The sequence below is a fragment of the Acartia tonsa genome, chromosome 12 (genome assembly GCF_053477335.1).
Source record: "Acartia tonsa isolate MP-2025a chromosome 12, ASM5347733v1, whole genome shotgun sequence".
Taxonomy (NCBI): Eukaryota; Metazoa; Arthropoda; class Copepoda; order Calanoida; family Acartiidae; genus Acartia; species Acartia tonsa.
The window spans coordinates 18,808,212-18,828,172 of record NC_137271.1 but is presented as its reverse complement, the minus strand read 5'-3'; the positions used below and the strand labels follow the sequence as shown (position 1 = coordinate 18,828,172).

The following is a 19,961-nucleotide window of genomic DNA, read 5'->3' as shown; positions in this document are numbered from 1 at the left end:
TTCGAATTTATGGCATAGTCGCGGCTGACGCACAGCTGCCTATCAGTGCCTATCAATTGAAAAAAAAACCTAAATTTTCATTTTTTTCAGGTTTCCGCATAAGCAGAATTGTGTATACCACCTGAAGAGAAAACATAAGATAATGTGTGAAACTGTCGACCAATATGTCACTTCAGGTAAATAATATTTGGTCAGTTCGTTCATCCAGTTGCAGGGGTGGGGATTAGTTGTTCACTCATAAAAACCTGGCTTATAGTTGAAGAAGAAATAGGTGGAACGAATTTACGAAGCCAGTTAGGAACAACAACGGTCTAGGCATGGTTGTTAGAAGAAAACTATTTTGCATACTCAACCCCCCTCCCCTATCGCCCCCCCCCCCAAAAAAAATAGCATTGTATTATTAAAGGTAGAGAGGACCTTGTTTATCTTAAGGTGACATATACCATCCTAAATTTAAATTTGTTTCTTTTTCATATGTTGAACAATATTTTTGCTTATTAAACATTATTGGTAAAAAAATATTTAAGTATTTTTAAATAACTTTAATCCATTAAAAAACTAGTAATTGTGCTTAATTTTCTATACACTTATTACACATAATATACTGTTACATAATTTTAAAAAAATATTTTATTTAGTTAAGCTTAATAATTTACCTATTAAAGTTTGATTTATAACAAGGAAAACTATGTTCGTAGTTCGTCAGTTATTATCCACCCATCTCTGCACTTAGGAAGCATTCATTTCGAGTTTTTAATTTACAAATTTATCAAAACATATACATAACCTTGTTATATAGATGCTAAGAGGCAGCTTATAGTGCCTAATAAAAAATAACGTCATGCAATACAAATGACCAATGATAGGCCAGTATTCATTTTACCATTGGTCAATATAAATGTACATTGGCCTATCATTGGTCATTTTATTGTATGGCGTAATTTTTAGCACATTTTTGGCTACACATCTGATTAAAGAAAAAAGGCATTTGTTTAATATTTCATTAAATATTTCATTAATGATTATTATTCTTTTTAGGTTTAGTTGTGTTTAGTGGAAATGGGGGAGGTGGCAAAGGGGCTGCTTCAGGCAGTGAGGGAAGCTCTCAAAACTCTCCGCCCCTCCCCAACTCACAGGTGTACTCCCCACCCCAGGGAGAGCACAGTGAACTTTCAAATGGCGGTCACTAATTTATGACGCCCTCCAACCAACCAACTCCCCTCATATCATGAAGATCTTAAACCAAGACTTATCCTCGTGAAGAAAATCAGTGAATATCATACATAGTATAGTGAAAATTATTAGATGTTGATTTAAGAAAAAAGAAACATTTATTTTTATTAGTATTAATAATTGATTATACATAGATATCATATTTCCCCCTTTTAAAGTCATTTATAAAGCCTATAAATTATTACATGGTTGCCGGCTACAACTTTGTGTAATAACTGTACAGATAATAATCGTGGTTCCCAACCAATATTGTTGAAGACCTTATTTTTTTGGTGGGAATTTATGTTGAAAAAATAACAGTGATAAATATAAACAATGTAATATACTTTTTTCAATGCCAGATCTATCCTCTAATTTTAAATCTTCGGATCTACTGCAGTTCACGGTAAAATATTGATTGTAAGCAATATTTCCAAAAATCTATGCATTTTAAAGGCTGCTAGCTGCCAAACGGCTGATCGTACAGATCATGCCCGCACACTGTTTTAAGCGGCATAAGAAGGCCTACAAATAGTCTGAAATAGCCAAGATCCAATTATGCACAGGGAAAGCTTCACTGAAGAAAAAACGCGTAAAATAGGTCTTTTTCGCGCATTTCTCTGCACTGCGAGATAATTATGCATTATTGATTAATGGCTATTCCAGATTATTTGTAGGCCTTCTTTTGCCGCTTAAAACAGTGTGCGGGCATGATCTGTACGTTTAGCCGTTTGGTAGCTAGCAGTCTTTAAAATTCATAGATTTTTGGAAATATTGCTTACCAGCAATATTTTACCATGAACTGCAGTAGATCCAAATCTTCTAACACAAGAGTAAGCAAAGTATATCTTGAGTATTGCATTAATTTTAAGAACTTCTTGAGATATTTTGCTCAAAAAAGCTCATGTTAGATGGTTTGCTTTTAAAAATATTGGCAAATTTTGAGATATTTGGAAAATGAATAATTTCTAGATGTACCCACTTATTCAATATCAAAGAATTTTACATTATTTAGAAGATACCCTAAAAAGATCCTTTTGAAATATCTGGCACAATGCATTATTAGAAAGTAGGGACTTTTGATGACAAGACAATTATTTAATGTGTTAAAAAAAGTCCTCACTTTAATATAATTGAGAAATCTCTGTTCTGAAGCATACTATATGACTGCTGCATTATATCATGTATATGAAAACTAAGCTTTCGATCAAAATTTAAATTAATGACAAAAATGAGAAAAATGGTCTGTCAAAATTAGAACATTTAGAAGCAAAAACTGCGTAAATTTATTAACATAAACCAGTGTGTTTTAAACAAAATATATATTATAACTAAAATTGTTATGATCATAAATTATTATGTACCTTTCAATTTATACAATTTTTATTTAAATAAATTAAAACACAACACATCTCCTTGGAATATGAATTTGAACTTTGAAGAAGAACCTGAAGTGGGGCATAGTATCACAACTATGTACCAAATCAATTTTTAAGAGTTTGAATTTGATTTTCAGGGTTGAGTGATGCAAATGTTATTTAAACAAAAATTGTCCCCTTTTTCTCTTTCACATACTTTGTATTCAATTTTAATTGTATTTCAATGTTCCTTTCTATATTTTAAGATTTTCAATTAAACTTTCATTTTCAGACAAAAATAGCGCAAATTTTAGAACATAAATAATAGCTTTTTTATTATTTTTACTTTAAAAAAAGGCCTAAATTAGTATATGATACAAACCTCAAAAAATGATAAAAATGTACAAAACTTTTTTGACAAGTCGGCCTAAAATAGTAAAAAAATAAGTTAGTGTATTTTTTGTTAAAATTAAAGTTCACTTAAATTTTGAAATTTAAGCCTAAAATTTCCTTTTAAAGTAATGTGAAACCTCTTTAGAATCATATGGAGATATTTTACAACAATTTAAAACAGACACACAAGATAAATATTTTTATATAAGCCAAAACACAAAAACATATATTTTTGAAAAAAATAAACTATATTTTTAATAGAATTTAACGGTGAAACATTCAGTAATAGTAATAATCAAAGAAAATGTATTTTTAAAAATAGTTTAAGTAATTTATTTTTTTTCTAACATGCTCAAAAATTTATATTTTTATCTCTCTCTTACCGGTGATGAATAAATTTTATTATTTAATTTTTTGCAATTAAAAAAAATATTTTAATTTTAGAAGGCAGATTTTCAAATATAAATTTAAAAACATTTACATGACAATCAAAAAAAAAAAATTTGTTTCTCAAAAAATGAAGGAATGTAATTGATATGATTTCAAATTAAGCCTAAAAATTGTTACAAAGTCTAAAAAACCAGTTAAAAAATTTTGAGTAAAAAAGGTCTACAAAGAAAAGGCACAAATATGATTTTGTAAACATGCCATTTTCAAGAATCATGCTTCAAAAATCGTTGGAAACTAAAAACGCTTTTTTCATCTTTCATTAGTTTTATTTGAAAAATAACATAGGATAGAAAAAAGTTTGACTTATATGTTAAATTGTGAACATATTATATTATATAAGATTAGGGAAATATTTAAAAAATATATATAATAATAATTTCTAAAGTAAAACAGTGTAGGTGATGAGTGTATTAGTGTTTGCTTGGGCTATTCTATTTTTTGCTCTCATAGTTTTGACTTAAAGCTATTAGTTTTTTTACCTTATGTGTTAAGGTTCCTTTTTCAATAAAAATCTTTTATCCTAACCTAACTTAACCTAATATAGCCTAAAAAACATAAAAAATTTGCTTTTCATAAGGGGCATTTCAGTGTACTATAAATCTATATGAGATAACAATATAATAGCTGCTCTAGTAAATATTAGTCCACCCATACTGTATAAGAAGTAATTTATAACCAAACTAAAGTTCTATAAAGTATTAAGTATTATCAAATAATGTTAAATAATTTCTTTCATATATAAATTTTATGAATCTATTTTTATTTTACAACATATTCTTGTCATTTAGTAATGTTTATGTATTACAAATATTATATTTTTTGACTAAGAGAAATAAGAAAAACTTCTCTGAATAGTTATGTATTTTGTGTTATTTCTTTGTTTGTGTTATTATGGTACACTCCTCCCGTGAATACGCTTTTGGAAATTTCAAAAGAACCCTAGTTGGGAAAATATCGGATTAAGTGATAAAAATCAATAGTGAGTGAATAAAGTTGCTAAAACAATTCTGACGTCATAAAAATGAGAGATGCGGAGAGGAGGATTGTTAAAAAAAACCCCTAAAAAAAGGATAATTCCTCTTTTTTATGACGTCACATGCTGATATTTTTCACGACTTTCTTCAGTCTCAAATCAATATTGAAAAATGTTTAGCACCAAAATTCTTCAAAGTTTCTAAATTGGATTACATCACTTAAATTCTTGCTATATCCAAACTTGGGTTCTTTTATTAATTTCAAAATCGTGATCCATGGAGTAGTGGGTATAATATAAAATCTTGTTGTTAAACCTTAATGTGATATGAAAAAAATTAAAGTTTATGAATAAATATATCTCATGGATAAGATAGTTTTGTATTATTATTATTTTCAACGTAAATACTCTAAACAAAAGGTTATATATTTGTACGTCCATTCATACAAATTCATTACTTTCAGAAAGTACCACGGATATTAAAAGGTAAAAATGTTAGATTAAAACAAGCTTTATTAGCTCCGAGTGGTCGAAGGTCCGGGCTAATTTTAAGATTTTTATCTTATTATAAGCTAAAAATTTCTGTAATACGATGCTGTACATTATTTTTCAGTATGAGAGAACCGGTTCTAATCCACTAAACATTAATCGGTTTCGAATCCATACTTATATATATTTCTATTAAATTCTCTCTTCATAATCTAAGAATCTAAGATTAATGTAAACTTTTCTTTTATGAATTTTGATTTTCTAAGACAATTCTATCATGTTGTAATGTAGGAAAATGAAATTTCTCTTATGAATGTTCCCTTATAATTATTTAATGTCAGGTGACTATATGTAAATTTGTAAAATTGTTTACATATAAACTCCTCTCAATCAAAACAATTGACATATACACATAACATCAGTGTTTCCTCGATTCTGTAAAGTTTCCATAAAAGCAAATGACAATTGGAAATTTTATCATATTTGATTTAACTTAATAGCCCAAAGGTGAAAACCTACGATTTGAAAATAGAAAAACAAACTTTCGATTTACGCTAATTAACGCTTTCTAAAATATGACTATTGCTTTATATTTATATCTCCCCTTGCATCTAGAGGCTTTTGATTCGAAGAAGATACGATATAAAAAAAATAGCATAAAACCATCCCAGGACCAATGAAAAGCTTACCTAAAATAAAGCGCCCAATCGTTTCAGTAGTTATTGATATCTTAAGATTTAGACCAAAAATTTTACTTCTTTTACTAATAAAATAATAATAGGCTTTTTAAACTGTCCTTTTTTTTGCTAATAAGGAAAACCACATTGTAAGATTTTCATAACACATCACTTACTACTAGGGTTAAATTTCATTAAGTGTGAACACAAAATTACATTAAATAAAAGTAGCAATGATTGATATATAATCGATGATAGATTAGTGTTTGTATATGACTTATAGAGAAGTCGTTTTGTTGTTTAAATCTCAAAAAAGTATCGCGAATATTATGATTTTTAAAAATATTTCTGTTGATATTTTAAGAAAAGTTAATTTTTTAGTCAAAAAAATGTGCAATATTTTGCGAACACTTAGGCTTAAATTTCGATATCGTATTGCCTTATCCACCCTCCCCTCTTCCTCTCTCCCCCTAAATTTATCTGTTGATTTTACCTATTAGCGCATTCTCTTATATTTACAGGGAGAAAGGGATTAATGATGATAGAAATAATCTACAAAATGCACTTTATTATATTTACCATCTATTAAAGATAGAATTTTACCCAAAAGAAATTTGGGGAAGGATTAATTTGATGTCCTTTGTCCTATCCCTTATTCCCTGGTTGTATTTATCTTCTGAACTTATTACAAGAGTAGCATATTCAAAGTAATTATAATACAAAGTAGCTTGATGTCTCTCCGTCCGTCTGTCTGTCCATCTGTCCCTTAAGATCTCGGTAACCACTGAACCGATTGGAGTCTACTCTTCAGGGAACATACCTACTGGTCCTGTGGTGGTTTTATACTTTTTTCTTGGGGGGTGGGACACCCCCAACCCCCCCAAAAAACAAAAAATACCCCTCATTTTTTTGTCAATTGGGAAGTTAGTTCACATAAAACTACAGGCAGCACCAGTAGTACATAATTTTATTTATTTTTTTAAATTACCTCTTGGGGCAAATCCCCTAGGGGCTAGGGGCGAAGCCGCTAGTTATATATAAAGTAGTAAGAGTTTTTGGTCAGAAGCTTAAGATCTCAACTACATTTTAGGTTTACTTTTTTATGTATGCTTTTCATGGTTTTAGGCTATTTTTTAGATATAAGTCTTGGCGTTGTTTAAACTATTTTTCTAGCCCCTCCATTACTCTTCGTAAGTTCGTAAGCTAGGGGGAAAGCCACTAGAATAAAAAAAGCGGTAATAAATAATAAGTACTTTATTTAATTACTTTGAAATTTAAACAGGTATATAATTGACATAAAATTCGCCTGACCCCGGTTTTCATAACATGGCATTTGAAAAAATTGTCATAGCTGACATATCAAACGAATGATATTTGCCAATCCGTCCGTTTGTCGAGTTGTACATTAAGTTGTTCTTTAAGATCTCGCTAACCACTCAATTTATTGTGATTTTCTAGGGATATAAAAACTGGTCCTGTGTTTTTTTGTTATTTACTTATGAGTAGGATATCACCATTCTGTTTCCGTTTGTCGATTTGCACATTAAGTCGTCCTTTAAGATCTCGCTTAACACTAAATTTTGTGTGCTTTTCTGGGAATATAAAAACAAGGGTTGGCAATCCGGATCCGGAATCCGCCCAATTTTTGGGCCAATTTTGGAATCCGAATCCGGAACTTATTTAAAATGTGGCACACATTTACCTAAAAAGTATTTTATTGTTTCTTCTTAACTACAGGTATAATGGTAGCTAGCATCCAAAGTTGCGTTTTTTTTGTAGGCATTTATTTTCATTTCACAGCTTTTCATGCTTTATTTATTTTTTTTAAATACTGCTAGAATCCGGAATCCGCAATGAATCCGCCACTTTTTTGACGGATTCTTTTAAGAATCCGGAATCTGAATCCGGCCCAAAAATTCGACGGATTGCCATCACTAATAAAAACTGTTCCTGTGTTTTTTGTTATTTACTTATGAGTAGGATACCAGCCTTATGTAAAAGTTACCATCCCTTTAAAAATAATGAGAGTAATGACCAAGAATCACATAGTACATGATGTAAATTGATTTTTCAGGACAAATATCATTAATTTAGTGGCTAAGGTATAAACGTTTTATGGTTATAAATTAGTCAAATAATAATTTTGCCGGTAGCTGGCGAATTTTGAAATTTAACCCTGTGCCTTCTAGAATTACTACATAACTAATCCCCTCCCCCCTCATTTTAATATACCCTCCCTCTCTCTAAATCTATTTTTTTAACCACTTAACTTAACCCTAATACATCCAGGGTATGGATATGGATTCGGAAGAAACAATTAATAATTGTCAGTCAAAACTTAAAGTTCTTTTTATGCATTGTATTAGATAATAAGATATAAATTTATCTCCTTATAGGCTTATAAATATAGAATTTAAACATAAAAGGGAAATTTTTCAACCATGTATTACCCCTATTTATTTATCTATAACAATGACAGCATGCCGTTTTACAATAAATTACAACAAATATACTTTTAAACCAATTTTTGTCTGTTCAGAGGCAAAACAATTTCAATCTTCAATTGTCGTATCCATGTTCCTTAGTGCATAGAGAGAGAGAGAGAGAGAGGGGACAATGGGCTGTTTATTACACTAGCCCCCAAAGTTTTAAACGTTTTCTTATTCGTTGGCTTAATAACTTTGGGGACTTTAGTGAATTATGATTGGTTGACTCATTGAGTTGAGTTAATCTTCAGATGGGGTAATTTTGTGTATCATCATTGGGGATGTACATCAATTTATCGGCCATTGTCCTATCCCTTAATATCCCTGCTTAGTACATTTATTATCTGAAGTTGCTTGATAACAAATCCTCCTGCTAATCAGGGACACAGGGATAGGACAATGGACAATAAATTAATCTCCTTCCCCACTACTCCTAAATTCTATGAATGATTTTTCTTTTTCTTTGGTAGTTTGTAAATATTGGAGGGGAAAAGGGTCGTAGACTAATTTAGCTACCATTGTTCGCTCCCTAATAACATCCCCCCCCCCCCCCTTTATTTACCGTAACTCGAACTCGTGTTGTTAACGTCTACTACATCCCTCTGTTGGACTTTTAATTTCAAAGTGCTTATTAACCCTTTGTTGATGAGAAGGGAAAAATGTAAGAAATAAACAAATATTAAGATTTTAGAACATTTTGTTATAATTTCTTCTTACATTCTTTGTTTTGAAAATTAAATTTTTATCAAAATTTAATCTATTTTGTTTTAATATTTTGATTTTGATGAATATAGGATATCTTATAAATGTGGTTATGACTGAATAATTATCAAAATACTATTTAAGAGCTATTTGTTTGATATTTACGTCGACGTCTCGTCAAGCATTAAGCATTACTTTAAAATTCCTATTCTAATAATGACATTTTGATTTTAAGTTTCTGTTATAATAATAGGGAGTTGTTTAGCCAACGAATGAGAAATCGTGTTTGTATAACTCTTGATACCAGTTTAATTTGCAGTCTCCTCTCTACCTAATAATAACAACACCAAGGGGTTTATTTTAAACAAAAGGGTTAAACGCCTCCCCCGCCCCCATCCCCAAATCCCAAACCCTTCTCCCCCTTTTTGACAATCAGAAATTCAAAGTGTTATTGTTTATCTGCTTAAAGCAAAATTTGGATAAACAAATGACCTAAGTTGCCAACCAAGTAATTTTACAAACATGTTAGAATTGTCCTATTCATTTCAAACTTTGTATGATGATTCCTGTATCAGTACGATATAGAGACAACTCTATAATCATTGTCAGAAAGTATGTACGTCCATTTAAAACATTTATATTTTTTATTTTCTAACAACAATTTTTCGTAAAGTATCTTCTGTTTTTAGGAATGATAATGGCTTGAACAACAAGGTACAATATTATAAGCATCTCCATAATCATATTCAATTACAAATGAGCCAAATTTTGAATAAATCACAAATTAATTGTGATAAATATAAAATCAATTTCATTGAATAAATTTCATTGAATAGAATAGTCGAGTCCTACAGGCAATGAAACTTAAATACAAGAATCATAATGTTTATATAAACGGAGCTAAAATTATTAAATGCTTTTGTAAACTTTATAGCAGTAATAATTACAAGAATATTAAAAAAGAAGACAATGACCGATTAAATTATGTTAATCCCCAAGGATGATAAACAATATTTCCCCTTCTGTACATTAAAATCATCGATTTTAAAGGCTGGACACTGCATGTTTGAACCAACCAATCAAAAAATAATAAAAGCACCCAAAATTTTGATTTTTGAGCCAACAAATAAGAATAACTCCTAAAGAAAATTATGTTGATATAAAAGCAACTTAATAAACAATTATGTAGTTATAGTGTCATAAAATTAAAGAAGTAAGGTTTTTTTTTGGTATGAATCTTTAGGTCTTTATTAAATACTGAACCGATTGGGTTCTACTTTTTTAGGTAGGCTTTTACGTAGGTCCTGTTATGGTTTTAGGCTATTTTTTTAGATTTAAGCCTTGAGATAGTTCTAATCTATTTGTCTATTCCCTCTCTGTCCTTTTGAATGAAATGTATTTAGTATAACCGCTAGTTAACAGTGTGAAGGAATACGAACAAAAAAAGATAAAGAGTAGCTTCACCTATGTATTAGCAATTATAAGATGCTTGCTTGTGATTACAATTATCAAATAATCTCGCAAGGTAGAGTTAAGCAATAGAGTATTTTTAAAAGCGAAGCTTTTCTATAATTAGGGTCGGTCCGTCCGTCCGTCCGTCCGTACGTCCGTCCGTCCGTCCGTCCGAGATAGATAGCTTTTATTCGTTAATTTAGGCATGTTAGAATTGTCCTATCGATTTCAAACTTTGCATGATGATTCCTGTAGTAGTTGGGTACGATTTAGAAAGCATAGCAACTATATAATCATTACCAGAATGTCCATACGTCCATTTTAAACAAGTTGATTTTTCTACTTTTTAAACAACAAATTTTCAAGGGTTTTAATTATCCGTTTGATCTGATTTTTGGTATATTGATTCCTGGGACAACAAAGAACAATATTATAAGCGAAGCAACTCTATAATCCAATGTCCAAAAATGTAAGTATGTCCATAAACATTATCCTGTTTTTAAGCAGTTTTTCAACAAATTTACCTACAATTTTGATTCGACATTTATATACATTTATGTTCCGATTTTTCAGTTCAGATACTTTACAAGTGTTAATGTCCGTTTGTCCTACCGTTTCAGTGCTTCGCTTTTATGGATGTTGTCATCCTTGTTTAGAGATGTTTTAAGATTATAGGCGTTGGCATGTACAGGGTTTTTACACCCCCCCCCCCCTTATAACAAAATCGAGGGGAGTGTAATATAGATAACAAGAAAAGAATTATTATATTGCCAGGGGGTGAGGGGGGGGGGGAGATACACCCCAATACATAATCATCACACTCGAAAGTCAAACAAGCGTCTATTGATTGGTAAATTAATGCGCAAAGCGCACAGATTTTTTCCCCTACGAATACAATAGGATACATAATTTAATTTTGGTGAGGTTTTTTTTAAATTTAAACCCCCATTTCAAGCACTCTAGTAAAATCTATTGTCACAGACCATTTAAAAGTAAAAGTTGTTATTATTGATATGACATGATTTCGGGGATGTGCATACAAATCCGCACTCGTATCATATTATCAAATAATTTAAACTACATATCATTACTACAGCACAAATTACCATCCTCTTTGATTTACTTGATCTTGTCATTGGAACCTATGCTACTCTATAATTTTCTTTGTCTGTCCGTCCGTCCGCTCACCAAAGGAGGCTTTGATTTTCTCGGCCGCTATTTAAGACAGATTTGCAGTTACCCCATTTCAAAGAGCATCCAATATACAACTAACTTCGTCTGTAAGTCCGTATAGATATATGTATAATCCAGACAACCTGGATCCAGTAAAGGCGATCTTTTTCGTCTGCTAGCAAATTGCTTTCTGAACTTTTGTACTGAGGCTGTGTTAATATACATGACGTCATTAGTTTATATTCAATGACCCAATTGAAACGCGGCACAGGGTTCACGACTGCAGAAATATAGTTATTAAACCCCTCTATTGTTTTACTTTAATAATGAAACGCTGTATGGATGTGATAGTTCGCGGAATTAAATATACACCTTATAAGGAGGAGTATGCTAATCATTATTAACAGATAACAAGCTGCCAAATAACATTTTGTTATACCATATTTTTTTTTTAAAAAGGAGAAGATTTTATACATTTATGGATCAGCCGTATTTGTATATTTTGTATGTAGATTTCTTTGGCAATAAGGAATAATAATAAGAATAAAGTTAGTTGAATACAGGATACTTACTACGAACATACATTAAAGTAAAACATTTATTGGACATACTCACATTTAAAGGCTTGATTATGGAGATGCTTTACTTTTAACATAATTACAAATCGTCCTAGAATAGTTGTTTATCGCAACGTATTATAGTCAGCTTTTGGCGGATATTGAATTGAAAAATTATAAGATAAAAAGCAGCTTATTTTCACGGTACTATGCATGATTTTTTAGTATGGCCGTGAACTGGTTCTAATATTATATTCCAAAATACAGCTAGATTAATAGTATAATTTTTTACAAAAACTTAAAAATCACCTTTATTATAATTGTTAAATTAACTTTTTTCTTTTATTCTAGTTAAAAATTTGAAGATAATTTTTGAAGTGGTCCAATATTCCTTAAAAACTTGAAATTTGTATGAATATTTTATAAAATGATAAATTAAAGAAAAAGAAAATAATATTTTGAGATATTTGACCGAAAGATTAAGAACTTAGGGATTTAATGGGAAAAGACAATGGCCCAATGGTGATACACAAAAATACCCCTACTGTGGAATAAAATTATTGGTTGAAACGTTTGAACACTCATATTAATAGATTAACCAATTTAAAATGCACCAACAAAAGTCCCAAAAGTTGTTAAGCCAACGAATAAGAAATCATCATTCCAAAGCTTTGGGGACTAGTGTAATAAACAGACTAACTAAGGGACACACGACTGAAAGTATATATATGTTTGCACATCAGTGTTATCCGACAAAAGAAGGTCTACCAATAATCTGGAATAGGCAATACCCAATAATAATATCTCACTGTGAACGTAAATGAAAAAGGGACTTATTTTTCTCGCTTTTGTTTTAGGTAATCTCTCCCTTATTTTATTTAGCACTAGCGGCTAAACCTTAGCACTAGATTATAAACCTTCCCAGGACCTACCCTGTGAAGGAGAACCAGATTGATTCGGTAGTTAGCGAGATCCTTTAGTACAAACATGCAAACACACAGACAGACAAACAGACATCCTGTTACTTTAGTGTAAGGATTTATTTAGTAATGTTTTTTTGACCTGTAATATTGAGAGGTTTCGTGATTTTTAAATCACATATGGCACATATTAGTATCGATGGATACTGAAAGATCTCAAGAAGTTTTTTTTTCTGATTTTATGTGCATTCAGGAAAACCAGATATCTATGTGTGGTTTAAAGCTATTTTCCTAGAAACTGAAAAAAATATCTTCGTTTATACTATTACATAAAGCAGTAATTTTTTTGTATGTTTGTCTTTTACGAGCTCGCTAACTACTGGACTGGTTTTATTCTTCACTTCAGTAAAGCTATACATAAGTCCCAGGATAGTTTTAGACTGTTCTATTTTTAATTTTAAGTCTTGGGATGGGTTTAGGGCTATTGTAGTGCCCTCCTCCAGATTCTAGGGACGAAGTCACGTACATAGCAATGAACACAAATCCTATTGTCTGTAATACGATGCTATACATGATTGTTTAGAATGGCTAAGAACCGGCTTTAATCAAGCGGATGTTAATAGGTTTCAAAGTCATACTGGAAAAGTATTGTCAAAGGTTTTTTACTTCAAAGTTGTTTTAAAATTTCCATGATTTTTATGTTTTATAGTTTATTTTTTAGATAGGAGCTTAGATTAGGATCTAAAATGATAAGACTATGGCCTATGAATAGATATACATCCACAATGATGATACACAAAATTATTAATAATTATAGATTAAAATTAGTGGTTGAGACGTTGGGTAGACCTTTCTTTTTAAAAGCAAAAGACAAAAAAGATATAAATTTATTCCAACAATTTAAATTGTATAGATCACAAGCAAAATCACAAACAAATATCTTATAATTTTATCATGATGAAACTACAATTTATCAGGAAAAGATAATTTTAATTCTTTCTGACAATATTTTGACATAAATCAAAACATATTTTTTTTAACAAACCAATTACATTCTTGCTAACATATTTTATATCAATATTGCAACATTTTTAAATAATTTAAAAATATCAAATTAAAAGCTTAGAATACTTTGAAGTAAAATAATTGCACAAATTTTATTCCAACTAAACATTATGTCCATAAATAGCGCAGCAATGACATACTATCAACTTTTAACCATTTTTTCTCTAAAATTTAAAACTCTGCAATATACAAGGAAGTTAAAGTTGATAAAGCTCTCATAACAGATCTATAGTATAGATGTATATACAGATAACTATATTCCCCATGACATTTTTCGTCTGCTATCATATTGTTTTCTGCTACTTGGCTCTCCCGTCACCATTGGTTGATTTAAAGACCCAATTAAGAGTCGGCACGGCGATAGAGAAATACAGTTATTTAACCCTTTCTCCCTTTAGTGTTTTACTCTAATGTTCGCATTAGCACTGACAAACAAGCTATAGTTACAGACAAGCTTCGCAGCAAAAAAAATCTGAAAAAATCAATTTAATCCTATTAAAAGCTATAAAATATTCCAAGAAAAAAAAACATAATAGAATATTTGTAGAATTTAGAGAAAGATCATATAAGGATTCATTTAAATATTTTTTTATATATAAAGAGCATTTAACATTTGGTAGCTTAAAAATCACAAATCTAATAAAAATTGACGGTATGGTGGGGGTTTATTTTTAAAAACGTTTTACATTTTTTTATTAGGGGTCATTTTTTCTCTTGGGATGGTGGTGGTGCCCTTCCCTAATTTGGTTATAAACCTTCCCTGGATCTGTAAGAAGCTTCTCTGTAAAGAAGGTATCAAGGTTCAGGGCATAGGCGTCCAAGGGGGGGGTAATGGGGCGATTACCCCCCCCAAACGAATTTGGGGGTGCCGTAGGCACCCCCAAAATTTTTTTCATTTTACCCCCCCAATTTAAAATTTACCCCTACCCTGGGGGTGCCGTAGGCACCCCCAACCATTTAGGAGGGGGTATTTACCCCCCCAAACAATTTTGGGGGGGTAAATACCCCCCCCCAAAATAGAAAATCTCTAACAAAAAAAATGTTTGCGCGCTTCGCGCGCATTTTTAATACTAAATTTTTAATAAAATTTAACTTACCCCCACCAAAAATTTTACCCCGGGGGTAAATTTTGGGGGGGGTAAACAAATTATACCCCTGCCAACAGATTTCAGGGGGGGGTAATTACCCCCCCAAGCAAATTTTACCCCCGGGGTAAAAATTTGGGGGGGGGGGGTAAAAAAAATTTGCGGCGCGCTTCGCGCGCCATTTTACCCCCTCCAAAACCGAATTACCCCCCCCTTAAAAAATTTTTACCCCCCCCAAAATAAAAAGCTTGGACGCCCCTGGTTCAGGGGGTATCAAGATCTTTTTCTACCCCCCCCCCCCCACAAACACAGACAGACATCTTGTCACTTTTATTTACGGATAATACAAAAATATTCTTATAAAAGTTGAACATAGTTTCCCGGGAAGAGTCCTCTAGTCCCATTAATCATACCTCTCCACCAGCCTCCATCGTCCTACAATTAGAATAATCAAATTTCAATATTAAACTTTGGTTTTGTTATTAGAGTGTATTATTTATTTAAAGGAAGAAAAGAAGTGTTTTAATTAATTCACTAACCATTTACAGAAGTTAATAATCAATAAGTTTTAAGTTGAAATCATATCTTTTTAAAATTTTGACAGAAAAATCAGTTACTAACGGCTACACCTAGAGGCCTGTAGTGACATATAAAAGAGGAGGGAAGAGAGGTTTGCTTACTACATTAGTAAAAAAAAATATTTGGGGGAGGAGTATTTTTATAGAGGATTTATCTTGGGAGGGTGTAGGAACCTTCACCCAAAACAATAGCTGGATCTTTAAATCATTTTAGTGGTGAGCCAGATCGGGGTGAGCCAAATTTCAGCCAATCACAGCGCGGCATTTCATGAAATGCTGTGCTCTCATTGGTGCAAAGTTGGCTCACCACGATCTGGCTCACCACTAAAATGATTTAAAGATCCAGCTAAGATAAAATCACCCTTAGACCTATATAAAGCAAGATTTCTCGATACAGATATAAAGATACACTCATCAATGAGTATTTGTCATAAACAGTTAACAAACCAAACTGTGTCATAACAAAGACGAAAATTTACTTAACGCAGCTATATCAAATAACTAGCGGCTTTGCCCCTAGCCTCTAGGGGCTTTGCCCCAAGAGGTGAAAAATTTGGCGAAATACGTAAAAGGAGGAAGGAAACAAAAAAAAAATGGAGGGGGATTTTTTTTTGTTTTTGGGGGGGTTGGGGATGTCCCATCCCCCAAGAAAATAGCCTAAAACCACCACAGGACCAGTAGGTATATTCCCTGAAGAGTAGAATCCGATCGGTTTAGTGGTTACCGAGATCTTAAGGGAAGGACGGACGGACAGACAGACAGACAGACGGACGGACAGACAGACAGACGGACAGACATCGTTCTACTTTGTATTATAGATAAAAAGAAAGCCTTATAAACAGGCTAAAGTCAGACAAATATTATACATACATTGTACTTGGTTGGTTATCCATCCATCGATAGTCGGGGTTTACAAAAAAGTCAAAAGATAAGCCATAAAGACCTTAAATCGGTAACTAAAATAGTAATTTTGGAATTTTTCAATATATTTTGAGTACTTATATCCTAATAATTGTTTCTAGGATTGAAAGATTTGGACAATTCCTAATATAATGTACTTTTGACTTCAGCACAGCGTTTGATCAAATTAAAATTACATGAAATAACGAATCAAAGGTATATTTGTTATTCTATATTATAAATAAGTGTCTGTCCTTAAAGATCTCACAAAAATTTCAATAGTTTTTATAGCAGATTTTTATTCATGTTATTTCTAAATAAATGATGACACTAGAGGCTATGAACCAACTTTTAGACAAACAACACTATACACAAATAGTCTATATATATAATACAAAGTAGAACGATGTCTGTCTGTCCGTCTGTCTGTTGTCTGTCTGTCCCTTAAGATCTCGGTAACCACTGAACCGATCGGATTCTACTCTTCAGGGTATATACCTATCGGTCCTGTGGTGGTTTTATGCTATTTTCTTGGGAGGTGGGACTGTGGGACACCCCCAACACCTCCAAAAATGAAAATGTACCCCCCCCCCCCAAAAAAAAATAATTTTCTTGAGAACACATTAGACTATGAGCAGCACCAGTAGTATTTTTCTTGAGAACACATTAGACTATTTTTTTCCGAATTCGTTATTTAATCGAGAAAATGTTTTCCTGCTGGGTAGGTGCGAAAATTTGCGATCCGTTCTGCTGGGTAAGTAATAGAAGATGTAATTATGCCTCTTGGGGCAAAGCCCCTAGAGGCTAGGGGCGAAGCCGCTAGTAAATATATAAATTGACAGACCAACAAAAACAGAAAATAAATACCACAATACTTTGATTTGTTCAAAAAGCTTTTAATGACACGTAAACGTAACTTTTCCATTGATTATAACGTCAAGAGATTTTAAACATAGTGACAATATTACAGTTTTCGTTTAGGAAAATCCTGGGACCTATGTGAACCTTCCCTAAAATGGAGAACTCAATTAGTTTCGTTTTTATCGAGAAAAAAAATATTATCATTATTAACAAAATCTTACTCTTTTATTAAATCTTCTCAGCATAAACTTACAACCATTTTTCTAAATTTTTTATACTGAACCAAATTAAGTTCTTTATGGCTGCTGTCTTAGACAAAATAAGCTTTTATTAATAAGAAATATATATATACATATATTTAGGGGTAGATAAAAAGATCGTTATTACAACTAAGAAAAACGTATAAAACAGCTGAAATTCCAATGTCGATTTTGACTGTCTTCTGCAGCTTATATGTTAGCAGCTACGGTTTGGATTGTTAAAAATTGGTCGGAATGCTGCAATTCCCTTGCCGAGCCACGTGTACTTACATACAAAAATCAACTTACAAACATACAGAATTTCAGGGATCTTAAGGGATAAGACAATGGACAATAATTTAATGTTTCCCCAATTATGATAAACAAAATTATCCCCTCTGAAGTGTAAGTTATTGGTTAAAGGTTTGAACACTAAATATTTTGAACCAGCCAACAAAAAAATTATTAAAAATACCCAATGTTTTTAAGCCAACAATTAAGATTAAGTGTTTATAAAACTTTGGGTACCGGTGTATTTTACAATCCATTATTCCCCACCCCCCCTCCCTGCAGAATTCTGGTTTATTTAGGTTTTCTTTAGTAATGTAAATTTATGTTGAAAATGTTTGGTATAAAGTTCCCTGTTGAATAAAAACCATTGAAATTGATAAATATTCTAGAAAATAAATTAGCAATGGCCAGGGGAAGACTGTAAATTATACTAGTACCCAAAGTTTTGCAATCACATTATCTCATTGGTCTGCTTTAAAACTTTGGGTATTTTAATTAAATTTTGATAGATAAATTCAAAACTAGCAGTGTTTACACTTTTCCACCAACAATTTCAATGTACAGAAGTGGTTATTTTGTTGATCATTATTGGGTATGTATTGCACATCAATTAATCGTTCATTGTCTTATCCCTGAAAAGGTAAGTAACGCAGCAAAAATAAACTTGAAATATTCTAGATATAATAGAACTCTAAAGTTAAGTGAATTTTTGTCCTTAATTCTTTAATTTCATGTATGTCATAAAGTCGAGATAAACGATGAAAATCTATGTCGACATAAAGTGCTTGTAGGTATTAAGGTACCTTTAAGTGAGTAGACGGAGGGGGATGGTGTAAAGGGTGTTTTAACGGTGAAAAAACCTAAAACAATTACATGTCTCTTTGTGCCATTAAACCGTAACAAATACCCCCTAAAAAAAAACAAAAAAATTCTTCCGAAAAATTCTTCCTAATTTGTGAAATAAAGTACAAACCACAAAGTTGTGTATTTCACAAAATAACTAAAAAAAGTTTTTTTTTAGCAAAGTTTCTATTAAAGTATTTAGTCTATGGTAACTAATACTACAAATGTCAGCCGCGTGAAATTAATAGCAAGAGTATGATAAATGTATTGGTCTATTAACTTATTACTAGGACTTCAAGGAAAAGGTTGTGCAAAGAGTAACTTGTCTGTTTCCTAATACCCCAATACAAGCGGATTATGGTTATCTAAATGAAGTCATAAAAAGAAAACTGACCCAACTATACCTATTATATAAAGTAGTAAGTTTTTTTTTTGTATGAGGCTTAAGATTTCAATAACTACTGAATAGATTGGGTCCTCAATTTTAGGTAAGCTTTACATAGATCCTGTGATGGGTTTAGGCTAATATATTTTCAGATTTAGGATGGTTTCAAGCAATTTTTAAGCCCCTCTTTGTCCCTTCAAAAACAGGTTTCTAGGTGCTAGGGGCGTAGCTATTTATGTTATTAAAAGGTTATTCAGTATAATGTGATTTATATATGTAAACATACATATTCTATTCTGTGGTAAAGCATAAACACTGAGAAATAGAGTTTTGCTTACATTGATTTCCCTGAAGATTTTAAATTGTGGCCAAATTTAAAACATAATCATTTCAACATGTTTTACATGTATTTCTGTGTATGTTCTTTTGTGAACAGTTCAAATGCCTACTCTCTCTATAGAACCGAAGTTAAGGGGGTTATTTTTTCACGTATTTTCCATAAACTTGTGTTTACTTACCGTTCAGTCAAATGCGCTTATTAAGTCAAACTATTCTTAATTATGAGTATTTAATATATAATTCGTTCAAAATTAAATCCGAATTTCGTTTGAAATTTGGCATTAGTAATCCTTGGTAGGTATATTTTTCCTAAATCGAACAAAAAGTTAGAAAGTAACGACTGGCGACTCATCCGTTTTTTGTTGTTGTTATTTTCAGGGCAAATCCGTAACAAGCCCTATCTACACATCATACTCTTGGCTACTCCCAGCCAGTAAGCGGCTGGTACTAGAAATCGAGAAAATGGTTTTTGGTGTCATTTAACATGATTTAAAGCAAACACAAGTTTCAAAAAGTTGATTCCTAGGTAATTA

The 19,961-nt window shown here is 31.6% G+C and overlaps 3 protein-coding genes across 6 annotated transcripts in view; 2 read left to right on the top strand and 1 right to left on the bottom strand.

The window, feature by feature from the left end:
* LOC145334131 (uncharacterized) overlaps positions 1 to 4,759 on the top strand; it is a 147,562-nt gene extending 142,803 nt beyond the window's left edge. For both annotated transcript variants that reach the window (XM_080179431.1, XM_080179430.1), the window contains 2 exons: positions 91 to 176; positions 1,039 to 4,759. In XM_080179431.1, the coding sequence (XP_080035557.1) occupies positions 91 to 176; positions 1,039 to 1,190 (238 nt within the window). In that variant the 3' untranslated portion in view covers positions 1,191 to 4,759. The remainder of the gene's footprint in view (positions 1 to 90; positions 177 to 1,038) is intronic.
* LOC145334130 (uncharacterized) overlaps positions 1 to 19,961 on the top strand; it is a 141,854-nt gene that overhangs the window by 1,403 nt on the left and 120,490 nt on the right. The window lies entirely within an intron of this gene.
* Positions 15,321 to 19,961, bottom strand: part of Cortactin (cortactin) — a 45,633-nt gene continuing 40,992 nt past the window's right edge. Inside the window, exon 24 of the mRNA XM_080179434.1 lies at positions 15,321 to 15,427. Within this exon, the coding sequence (XP_080035560.1) occupies positions 15,350 to 15,427 (78 nt within the window). The 3' untranslated portion in view covers positions 15,321 to 15,349. The remainder of the gene's footprint in view (positions 15,428 to 19,961) is intronic.